The 12,221-nt window shown below is 41.2% G+C and overlaps 1 protein-coding gene across 6 annotated transcripts in view; it reads right to left on the bottom strand.

The window, feature by feature from the left end:
• The window catches only part of SLC22A15 (solute carrier family 22 member 15), a 79,606-nt gene that overhangs the window by 57,858 nt on the left and 9,527 nt on the right, over positions 1-12,221 (bottom strand). For all 6 annotated transcript variants that reach the window (XR_014293493.1, XM_082614951.1, XM_082614949.1 and 3 more), the window contains exon 2: positions 8,341-8,553. Coding sequence is in view for 5 of the 6 variants with exons in the window: in XM_082614951.1 (XP_082471077.1) it covers positions 8,341-8,553 (213 nt within the window). In the remaining variant the exon portion in view is untranslated. The remainder of the gene's footprint in view (positions 1-8,340; positions 8,554-12,221) is intronic.

Genomic DNA, 12,221 nt, shown 5'->3' with positions numbered 1-12,221 from the left:
CAATGTTAGGTCAAGTTTTCACCCTGGTACTACGAGCATTCTCATTAAGGTTGCATTGTCCACTGGTGGTCAGCTGGCCTTCCCTTCAGAAAGCCCATTCTCCAGAGGGAGCTACTACAAGGGCTTCTGTAATCATTGTCTCTGTCAACAATGGGTGCTTTGCTTATTCTTGATTAAAATAGTGGCCTGTTGACTAGCAATGATGAATATAAAAAATAGGCTATCCCTAGTGAAATTAAAGACATTCAAGATACACATATTAGCTCAACATATTTTAGAGACACTCACTACCCTTCCATGAATTTTTGAGATAATTCAATGTATTCTGTACTCTATCTATAGGGGTGGTGCCCTAGGTTAAAACCCCTCCTTGGTCCTGAGCCAATATGAACTCTGGAAGTTTCCATGTGCTTAAAGCTGATGGGAAGTACTATTTTCCATAGTACCCTGACTACGGAAAACTGGGGTTTTCCTGTAGCGACCTGCCATACAAGCAGTGTACAGAACACCTATAAAAGCAGAGCTTAGACTTCTAAAACCTGCAAGATAGTTTATTTTGAGCTTCCTTGAGAATAAGAATTGAGTTAATAAGTTAATAAGTTCATTTTATACATGTGGCAGAATTTGGTTTGAGATCCACTTTCATTATAATGTGTTTAATGGATTTGTTGGAAAGCAGACCGATGGCTCTCACCCATTTCAAAATCCTATGGGGGCAATAAATAGAACCAAGCCTTTTTGGAGAAATACCTAATCCCACAGTTGGAGTAGGGAGATGCAAGATAAACCTGGACTATTAAGTTACGTCACAAATTTTCGAAGTGCTCAAAAAAATTTAAAAAATAAAATAAAAGATGGACACATCAAAAGGACACAGGACTTTCAGCTCCAGGAAGACAGAGTAAACATGAATATAAAAATTAGGCTAAACATAGGAGCAAACATACTGTGATATTGTGATTTATAGGAGAAATATATATTTGGTCATTCAGATGACCAGATGCAGATATATTTGTCACGTATATTTGGTCTCCATTCATAGTTCCTGGCTCACTGCTCCCAAAACCCTTGGAATTCCTGAACTTAGGTTAAGAGCAATGGGATAATTGCCTCTTGTCCTTAGTTCCTGAAAACTGCCTCAGGGAATGTGACTTTGGGTCCCACCCAAGAGTGGAGGCTGGAGGGGAACCAACCATGTGATTAGAGGGTTAGATCTTTTACTCTCAACCCCCATCCCTCCCGCCAAACTCTAGGGAGAGGAGAGGGGCTGGAATTTAAATCAATCACCAACGGCCAATGATTTAACCAATCATGCCTATGTAATGAAGCCTCCATAAAAACCCAGATGGAGGGTGTTTGGAGAGCTTCTGGGCTGGTGAACATGTGGAGATTGGGGAGAGTGGCGCTCAGAGAGCGTGGAAGCTCTGCACTGTTTCCCCATGCTCTGTCCTATGTAGCTCTTCATCTGGCTGTTGTTCCGTATCCTTTAATATCCTTTCATAATAAACCAGTAATTTAGTAAGTAAACGGTTTTTTCCTGAGTTCTATGATCCATTCTAGCAAATTAACTGAGCCTGAAGAGGAGGCATGGGAACTTCCGATTTATAGTCAGATGGTCAGAAGCACCGGTAACAACCTGTGTTTGTGACTGGCACCTGAAGTAGAAGGCAGTCTTGTGGAACTGAGCCCTTTACCTGTGGAATTCCATTCTATCTCTGGGTAGATAGTATCAGAATTGAGCTGAATCCTTGCACATACTGCTGGCATCCGAGAACTGCTTGCTGGAATTGGGTCCAGGAACTCTTTCGGATGTACTTTTCCTTGTTTCCCCCACTATGTACTACTAAAAATCCTGGACATTATACATAAAATAAACATTAACTCTGAAAGGTGGAGAGAAGACCAGCTAAGGACCTTGGGACTCAAGGAATGGTGCAGTGGTGAGTTCCCTGGGTTTCCCTTTACCTCACACACCCAGACTGGGTACTGGAGAAGTCAGCGACTCAGAAATGCTAAGAGGAGCCACAAAAAAAGTCCCAGTGAGGTCTGCTCTCTAGCAAAAGGCCCAGGAGAGGGGCAGCCCAGCAAGACAAAAGACTTTTGGGCAATCACTGTTTTATTCTGGCCAATTACCACCACAAAAAAATAAACGAATAAACCTACCAACTGGGGCTCCAACCCCATCTACACCAGCAAAGTCGAAGTGGGGAACTGAGGCTTCCGCCTGGTCAGGAAGTAATGAATGGCTCCACCCCACCCCACCCAGGTGGTGTCACAAAAGACAGGTAGGAGCCAGCACTTTCATTCCTGCCAAAGCTCCCCTCCCTCCTGCCCCAGTACCACCATTGCCACCACCACAAGTGTCCAGTGGAGACCACGTGGGGAGACTGGATTTCACTGCCTGGTAGTAATGAAATACCCCTCCCTTCTTCCTGTGCCAGAGCAGTGTCATAGAAAGCCAGCTAAAACAGAAGGCTTAAATAAGACACAGTATCTCTTAGCCTAATCCCCCAAACTTCAGGTTTCAAACAAAAATAATCTCTCATACCAAGAATTAGAAGAATCTCAAAGTAGAATGAAAAAAGACAACCACTGAGATGATAGAGATGATAGAAATAACTGACAAAGATTTTAGAGCTGCCATCATAAGCACTTGTAAACATGCTTGAAATAGATGACAAAATAAAAAGACTCAACGAAGATAAAGTCTCTGCAAAGAAAGAGGATATATAAAAAAAATATAGAAAATTTTAAACTAAAAGATACAATGAATGGATTCAACAGCAGAATAGAGGAAAGAATCAGTAAACTTGAAAACACAACAACAGGAAATACCCAGTCTGAAAACAAAGATAAAATAGACTGAAAAAAAATGAACAAACCTTCAGGGATCTGTGGGGCTAGAACAAAAGAATTAACATTTTTGTCACTGGAGTTCTAGAGGGTAAGGAGAAAGAGGGAAGTACTAAAAAAAAAAAAAAAAAAAGAGTACATGAACAAATAACAGCTGAAAATCTCCCAATTTAAGAGATATAAACCTGAAGATACAAGAAGCTCAGAAAACCCCAAATAAGATAAACCTGAAGAAATCCATACCAAGAAACATCACAATCTAACTTTTAAAAACTAAAGACTAAAAAAACCTTAAAAGTAGCAAGAGAGAAATGACACCTTCCCTATAGGGGAAAAAAAAATTCAAATAACACCATATTTTTCGTCACAAACCATAAAGGCCAGAAGAAGTAGCACAGGAGTTTTTATTTTTTTTTATTTTTTTTTTTTTTTTTTTTTCTTTTTTTGCGGTATGCGGGCCTCTCACTGTTGTGGCCTCTCCCGTTGCGGAGCACAGGCTCCGGATGCGCAGGCCCAGCGGCCATGGCTCACGGGCCCAGCCGCTCCGCGGCATATGGGATCCTCCCAGACCGGGGCACGAACCCGTATCCCCTGCATCGGCAGGCGGACTCTCAACCACTGCGCCACCAGGGAGGCCCAGCACAGGAGTTTTTAAATGCTGAAGGAAAAGAACTGTCAACCAAGAATTTTATAACTAGTGAAAACAGGAGATGAAGGGAAAACCAAGATATTCTCAGATAAAGGTAAACTAAAAGAATTTGTCACCATCAGAACTACCCTAAAACAATGGCTAATGAAAGTTCTCTAAAAAGAAAGAAAACATAAAATAAGGGACTTCAGAATACTAGGAAGGAAGAAAAAACAATGTAAGAAAAAATTTGGGTAAATACAACAGACTTTCCTTCTCCTCTTGAGTTTTCTAAATCATGCTTGATTGTTCAATGAAACAGAACGTTGGTTCTTTAAAAAGAACCGTAAAATTGACAAAACTCTATAGGACAGATGAGTAACTAAATACGAAAGAACACAAATCACCAGTATCAGGTAATAAAAGGGGATATCATTTCAGACTCTGCAGACATCAAAAGGATAATAAAGTAATACAATGAACAACGCTACACACATAAATTTGAAAACTTAGATGAAATGGACCAATTCTCTGAAAATCACAAACTGCCCCAACTCACAACACAATAGAGGTCATTTAAATAGTCTTATAACTTTTGAGGAAATTGAATTCATAATTTTAAAACTCCCAAAAAAGAAAACTAAAGACCCAGATGATTTTATTGGAGAATTCTCCCAAATGTTTAAAGGACTAACACCAATTCTATATGAAAAGCCAAAGGAACTAAAACAATCTTGAAAAGGAATAAAGTGAGAGGAAACAATCTACCTGCACATAAGACTTATTGTATAACTAAAGTAATATAATTAAATCTAGATGAGTCTGTAGAGAATTATGCTGAGTGAAAAAAAAGTGCTGATCCCAAAAGGCTACATGTATGATTCCATTTTTATAATATTCTTGAAATGATGAAATTAAAGTATAGGAGAAAAGACTAGTGGTTACCAGGGAAATTAGACAGTGCTGGGGAGGGAGGAAAGTGGGTGTGGCTATATATAAATATATATGGTAACAGATCCTTGTGGTGATGGAAATGTTCTGTGTCTTAGCCGTATCAATGTCGTTATCCTGGCTGTGATAGTATATTATGATTTTACAAACTGCTACCATTGGGGAAAACTGGGCAAAGTATTCACAGAATTTATCGTATTATTTCTTGCAACTGCATGTAAATCTACAATTATCTCAAAATAAAAACTTTAATTAAAAAAATGGAGACAAGAGCCAGCTTGAAGAGGTTCCCACTGGTAAACTGGGGATAATTTAAGCACCAAAATAATTAAAAGCTGTAATAAATTATAAATTATTGAAAAGACTAGGAATCCACTAGTACATACTAATGACAGAGAGATAGAGAGATGGAGAGATAGAGAGACAGATAAAAGAAGAGGGAGACGAAGAGGAAGAGATAGAGACAGACAGGCAGACAGATGGACAAAGAAGGAGAAAGGGCTGTTGCTTACAGCAAAATCTAAAAAGACAAAAAACAAAAAATGAAGCTCTGACACATAAAGAACAGACTGTAGTTGCCAGAGGCAAGAGGTGAGGGGGTAGCTGAAATGAGTGAAGGGGGTCAAAAGGTACAAACTTCCAGTTATAAAATAAATAAGTCACAGGGATGTTATGTACAGCAGGGTGACCACAGTTAATACTGTATCGCACATCTGAAAGTTCCAAAGAGAATAGATCTTAAAAGTTCTCATCAGAAGGAAAAAAAAATTTTGTAACCACGTATGGTGAGGAATGTTAACTAGACTTGATATGGTGATTTTTTTCACAGTGATAGAAATAGCAAATCATTATGTTGTACAACTGAAACTACTATAATGTTATATGTCAATTATACCTAAATTAAAAAAAAAAAGCCCAACTGGCAAATGTAGAGGAAGCACTAGAGTTAAGAATTCATCATTTTGTAACCATCATAGTCTAGCTTGGTTTATGAAAAAATCATCAAAGGATGCTAAATTGGAGGGAGGGGTTTCTGATAAGGAATAGTAATTTAGCATAATCTTAAAGTGACTCGACTCCACATAGATTACTTATTTCTTGAAATGAAAAAAAAAAAAACAAAACTGTACAGGGGAGAAATCAGGCAATACCTGGATGGTCAAATTAACATCACCCAAAAAGGGCAGATGAATATTGTGTGTCTCCCATGTGATTCTCCAAGGACACACATTACTTATGTACTAGTCTGACTGTGGATGCATAACCTGAATGAGGAGTCATCAGACAGACCCAAGATGGAGAACATTGTTATTTTTAAAAAGGGAGAGATTATGCATTCTTCAAAAGTATAATATCATAAAAGAAACAGAAAGGCTGAAGGTGAAAAGATACTAAAAAGCCATGACAACTATATGCAGTGTGTGATCCTAAACTGAATTCAATGCAAGAGGGGAAAACCACCACTATCCAGGACATTACTGGGTCAAGTGGCAAAACTGGGTGTGGATAGTAGATTCGATAAAACTGCAGCATCAATGTTAAGTTTCTTGAAGTTGATAATTGTACTGTGGTTATGTAAGAGAATGTTCTTATTTTTAGGAAATACACACTGAAGTATTTGGGTATAAAAGAACAGCAATATGTGCAACTTTCAAATGGCTTTAAAGAATTGAGAAGGACAGTAACACCAGTGAGGTAAAATACTAACAACAGATGAAACTAAAGGATATAAGGGTATTCTTTGAACTATTCTTGAAATTTCTGTCAGTTTGAAATTAGTTCCAAATAAAATAACTTTTAAAGTTCTTTGGCTTTTGTTAACCTATCAAAAAGAACTAAGAGGGCTTCCCTGGTGGCGCAGTGGTTGAGAGTCCGCCTGCCGATGCAGGGAACACGGGTTCATGCCCCGATCCGGGAGGATCCCACGTGCCGCGGAGCGGCTGGGCCCGTGAGCCATGGTCGCTGAGCCTGCACATCCGGAGCCTGTGCTCTGCAACGGGAGAGGTCACAGCAGTGGGAGGCCCGCATACCGCAAAAAAAAAAAAAAAAAGAACTAAGAGATGTGCATACCAATTTAGATGGGATAGGTCCCTAAAAAGTACAATAATAAGAGCATAGGCTTCTGAGTTAAGACAAATCTGGGTTCAAATCCTAGCTCTCCCCTTATTAGCTGACTTCAAGAAGTCTCAATTTCTTCATCTATAAAATGCAGAAAAGAATGCTTACCTCATAAAATGTTGAGGATTAAATGAAATAAGGGCTGTAAAATATTACAATGTCTGGCATACAGTCATCATTCCACAATGCTATTTATTATTTTTATAGCTGAGTAGTGGTGATACTTGTGATGGTAGTTATTGTGGTGGTGGCCAGAAAGCCATGGAAATACAAAGACAACCAAAATATGGTTCCTGACCTCAAAGGACTTAAAAAAATAGAGCTGAGCCACAAACTACAGTGTGTCACATAAATGCAAACAAACTGTTGCTGGAGCAGAAACAAAAGTGTATTTACTTCTTCTGGGGAGTGGGTCAGGAAAGACTTCTCAGGGAAGGTAATGGTCAAGTGAGCAGTAGAGGGTAGGTTAGGATTTCACCAGGCAGAGGCGAGGGTGAGTGTTTGGGGCCATCCTGATGCAGGTAACAGGTATGGGCTGAGGGCTCAGGGCACATGTGGGAAGCAGGGGAGGCAGAGAGAAGTGTAGAACGGGGCTGGAAAGTACACCCAGGACCAAGCTGGGGAGGGTGAAGGGCTTTGAATGTAACATGTAGGGTTTCACTGTTTTCTGGGTGTGGTGGGAGAACCACTGGAGATTTTTGGGTGAGGGATGACAGGACTGGATCGCTGTCATGGAAATGCCACTGGGCTAGGGTGTCAGTGTGCAAATGGATAGCTTGTGGGCAGCAAAGGACACACAGTATTTCAACACTTTAACAACCAGGACCCGTGCTTTCCAGCTGTGCCTGGGCCCTGCACCTCTTATCCCAGGGTTTCTCTTCACCAGACTATCTATCCTCAGCGTATATACCTCAGGCTGGCCCAGACGGTGCTCTCCTTACCAGAACCTTCTTGGCCAGGAAAGTCCCCTTGAAGGTAAGGCTTTCTGCCCACACTGGGCAGTACCATTTGTATTTTATGTTGTACAGTCAAGGTGCCCCATGCAGTCTACACACAGGACTGGACTTAAACATCAACTTTGGATGTTACAGATGAGCCATTACATTTCCCTCTCTTTACTTTGTTAATTTTTGAGGATATAAGAAAAAAACATGAGGACTTCCCTGGTGGCCAGTGGTTAAGAATCCGCCTGCTAATGCGGGGGACACGGGTTCAAGCCCTGGTCTGGGAAGATCCCACACACCACGGAGCAACAAAGCCCGTGCGCCACAACTACTGAGCCTGCATTCTAGAGCCCGTGAGCCACAACTACTGAGCCTGCATGCCACAACTACTGATGCCCGCACACCTAGAACCCGTGATCCACAGCAAGAGAAGCCACCACAATGAAGAGTAGCCCCCACTTGCGGCAACTAGAGAAAGCCCGCATGCAGCAACGAAAACCCAACACAGCCAAAAATCAATGAATAAATAAATTAATTAATTTTTTAAAAAAAGAAAAAGAAATGAAAGTTTTAATTCACTTTTTAAAAGGATACTCTAATCAAAATGGGGCTCTTCTGGAGTTTATGTCTTACTTCATCTATAACTAGTTTGGTAGGACTCATGCTTCTCCCATTTGCAGTAAGAAGGAAGAACAATGTATTTCCTTAGGATAGTCTCCTTTAACTCTCAAATTTACTATAAAGTGATTGGAAGGTGAGCTGAAATTTAAATCAACAAGACCAAACAATGGCTCCAGGGGGATCATTCAGTGGTCAGAAGGGCCTGTCCTCTGCTCCTGACATTACCTCGGAGGCGATGGAGGTGAAACTGCTGCTGAAGTGCACGTGCTTGTGCATCTCGCTGCCATTGGCCGTCAGGAGCCAGGCCCTGAGCGCCTGGTCCTCACCAGCCGACCGGTTGCTGTAGCTCTGGTTCGGCAGGAGCTCCGCCAGGTCCCAGTGGTACGACGGTGTGGCCCCGACCAGCGCAATGAGGATGGCCTCCGTGGCCACATAGAGCTGAAAAGAGGAAACACAATTAGTAAGCTCACAAACCTTGAAAGAGCAGGTCTCGCTTTTATGTCTATAGGAGCTACAGAAACGAGGTGCTTCAGAAACAAAGGAAAAAACAGAAGGAAGCTTCCTGATCTACTATTAACGGAGCCATCAGCAATCCCATCTGTAAAGCACCTCCGAGGGTTTTCTTCTACTTTTGAGATACATCTGATGCTGAGGACACGGCACATAAATGGCTCCGCAGTGGCAGGGAGTTGGGGAGGGGGTGATATTACTGGCTCTGATTTAGAAGACTAACATTCCAGCTCTTTTCTCCTGACTACTACACCTCAGTTCAGATAAGCAGTCACCAGGGCCCAGGAGTATCTTGGTCTTGAATTCACGATCTAAACAAGAAAACATGTTGTGGCATAGTTAAATGTTTCCAAAAATAGTATGTGTTTGTATACACACATACACACACACACACACACACACACGGGGAGGACAGATGCTCTATTAAATCAGGGAAGCATTATATGCACTTGAGTAGGTACTAAAGTATAGTATACAACTTATAAGATGTAAAAAATTCAAAATCCCAGGAATAGGTACCCACTTTATAACCTATAGCTGTAGTAATCATTGTTTAGTCTAAACATAGTCTCCCCCTAAAGAAAAAATTATTTCACTCATTCATTCAAGGAATATTTATTGAGTACATATGACATTTGTCACTGACTGTTTTGGGCTTTCTGGCAATTCACAATTGGGTTTACAAGCTGTTGAGCCCTGTGCAGCGTTCTAATGCTATAGACCCATTTATATAACTCTCCTTGGATGATTGTTTCAAGCTTAAAATTTATTAGGAAAACACAGAAATAGTCTGTTCCATAGTGAGACAATCTTATTTGAAGCAATTGTTATTTAAAAAAATTTTTTTAATTAAAAAAATTATCACTATTAACTTAGAACTTAATGTCTTAAAATAGCTTTAAACAGAGTAAGTGTTTAAAAAACACAAAGCATGTGATTTCGGTACAGCATATGGTAACACCCCCACTGGATGGACAAGTTGACTGCGGCATGAAAGGATGGAGAGACCTGCCCACAGCATTATCTCCACTGTCAGGGAACTCCCAGCTCCTTCCACGCCCTTCTGGAGGGGCATATTCAGCTGTTAAGGGGATAAGCTAAAGCGCCAAAAGCAGAGTAATTTATCACAAGTAGATGATGGAATCACTGACAAGGAAAGAGAAAAGAAGTCATGACATTGATTGTGTCATAACAGAGAGCTAATTTAAAACCCAAGATGTGATTTTTCCCCTCTCTGTCAAGGCTGCAAGGCTGTAAGGCAGCCCCAATCTATTGTGAGTCGGATGACTGTGGGTCTCTGGAGATGCACAAAGCTGCCACAGGTCAGTCTGCGTGTGTGATTTACTGTAAAATGCAAAGGAAAACACGTTTCTCGGTTTATATTGCTTCCTGGCCCCTATTTGCATACTATTAAGGAAGTTTTCAGGACAGGAGGCAATCAGCTTACAAAAATGAAAACCTTAATAATTACAAGAACAGGTAGATTACACATTTAGCTATAATTACAAAGCCACTTGCACCCATTTTAGTAACTGCCCTTCCCGATTACAATCTGCTGAATTTTTTTTTTTTTTTTTTTTTTTTTGCGGTAAACAGGCCTCTCACTGTTGTGGCCTCTCCTGTTGTGGAGCACAGGCTCCGGACGCGCAGGCTCAGCGGCCATGGCTTACGGGCCCAGCCACCCCACAGCATGTGGGATCTTCCCAGACCGGGGCACGAACCCGCGTCCCCTGCATCGGCAGGTGGACTCTCAACCACTGCGCCACCAGGGAAGCCCAATCTGCTGAAATTTAATTCATGGGTAAAGAAATGAAAAAAAAAATGGGGAAAAGGGAACTCAGGAGATGATGCAAAACACATGTTCCAGTAAACGCACAGCCTTCAATCTGGCAAAGCTAACTAGTTATATTTTTTTCTCTAAGCGTGCTCTTTTCTGCTTTTGTTCGTATCATTCACTTCACCTAGAAAGCACTTTCTCCTGCTGTGAATGTCTGAACCTTTCCCATCCTCCAAGATGTGACTCAGATGCCCCCTCCTTCTTGCCACCTCCTACCACCTTGCCTTCCCTCCAACCCTTCCAGAAGCCCTCTCCTGCTTCTGCTCACCTCCAAAAGTTCCATTTAGACCTTTCTTAGAACCCATATCATTTTCTTCACTGCACTATATGTATCTGCTTGTCTTATTTTTTCTATTGAAATATACTCTCTCTGAGGGCAGGATCTGTGTCTGATTCACCTTTAGGCTCCCAAAGCAAATAACTCAGGGCCTAGATAGACGATATCACACATTCAACAAGTCCATGGATGAATGAATGACCATAACAGAATACTAATAATAACAGCAAACACTTCTCTAATGCTAACTATATGCCAGGTACCATTCTAAGTGCTTGGTGAAAATATGTTAATGCATCTTATTTTTATCTGTATTATTCTAGGATAAGCAATGTTCTGTGTAAAACAGGAAATGCTCCAAAGGGTCCTCTAATCTGAGGTGTATTTCATTGTGGAGGCTACCATTCTTGGAAGAAACTACCATGTGCAGAAAAAAAGTTTAAGAACAAAGAGGTGGTGCTGATATATAACCTTATTTATAACACAGGGAGCAGTGAAACCTAGCTAAATCAGTATTATCTGTATTAATCAGTATTATCCTTAGCAATCAGTAGGTTGAATAAGCACTTTCCTCCTTTCTCACTTTCTCTGCTCTCTTCCTACCCCTCACAATGTTTCTATTACCCACCCCATGTGAGCACACACACACACACTCACACACACACTCACACACACACACACACAGGGACCTCACAGAATACACAGGGCCATGGCTTTGTGTCACCCGAGGGGTCGGAAACATGCAGCTCTTCCTTGCAGTGCCAGCCTCCATAACATGGTGTCAGCCTTTCTGTCTGACATAAATGGCCATGCCTGGTTTTGCTAAAGGTAAAAGAGAGAGTAGGCGGGCATCTATGATACATGCTAACTATGAAAGGTGAAAGGGACATCATGAGGATTAGGTAAAAGAGGAGACGCTTAAGCTCTGCATACAGATTACTGTTAGGTACTTTAAACCAGAGCCACATACATGGGTAACATGGTCCTATGAAGTCAAAGATGGTTTAGCCCTTAGCTAGTCAAGGGGATGCACCACCTATACAAGGCATATGGGGCGGTTTTCCTCGGTTTGCCTTCTTCGTCTGCAACAATGTCACAGAGCTCTCATCTTGCTTCTTCCTCCAGAGTACAAACACTCTCCCACTCTTCCCTCTGCTGTGACTCCGTGCACACATTCACTACGTAGCCCTGTCTAGAGAACTGCACCCATCAGCAGATGGGTCTTAAAGCCACAATGAGAAACCACCATCCATTCTCCTTCGGAGTGAGACCAACAACATCTCAAATAAATCATTATCTTCTCTAGTGCTACCTCCAGGGAAGGAGAACGAGTGCCACAGATGGCGAGACTGTTTTTTCCCCTTCAATGTAATTATAATTAGAAAAGTGACTAAGATGCACTGGGGGATTGAAATTTTTAAAGTTTCAAAAGTGAATGCTTTAAAAGTAATTTTATACTAACATACTCAGGAAACCAAAAGT

The sequence above is a fragment of the Mesoplodon mirus genome, assembly GCF_964341445.2.
Source record: "Mesoplodon mirus genome assembly, chromosome: 3".
Taxonomy (NCBI): domain Eukaryota; kingdom Metazoa; phylum Chordata; class Mammalia; order Artiodactyla; family Ziphiidae; genus Mesoplodon; species Mesoplodon mirus.
The sequence above is the reverse complement of the archived record's forward strand: the minus strand, read 5'-3'. Positions and strand labels throughout refer to the sequence as shown.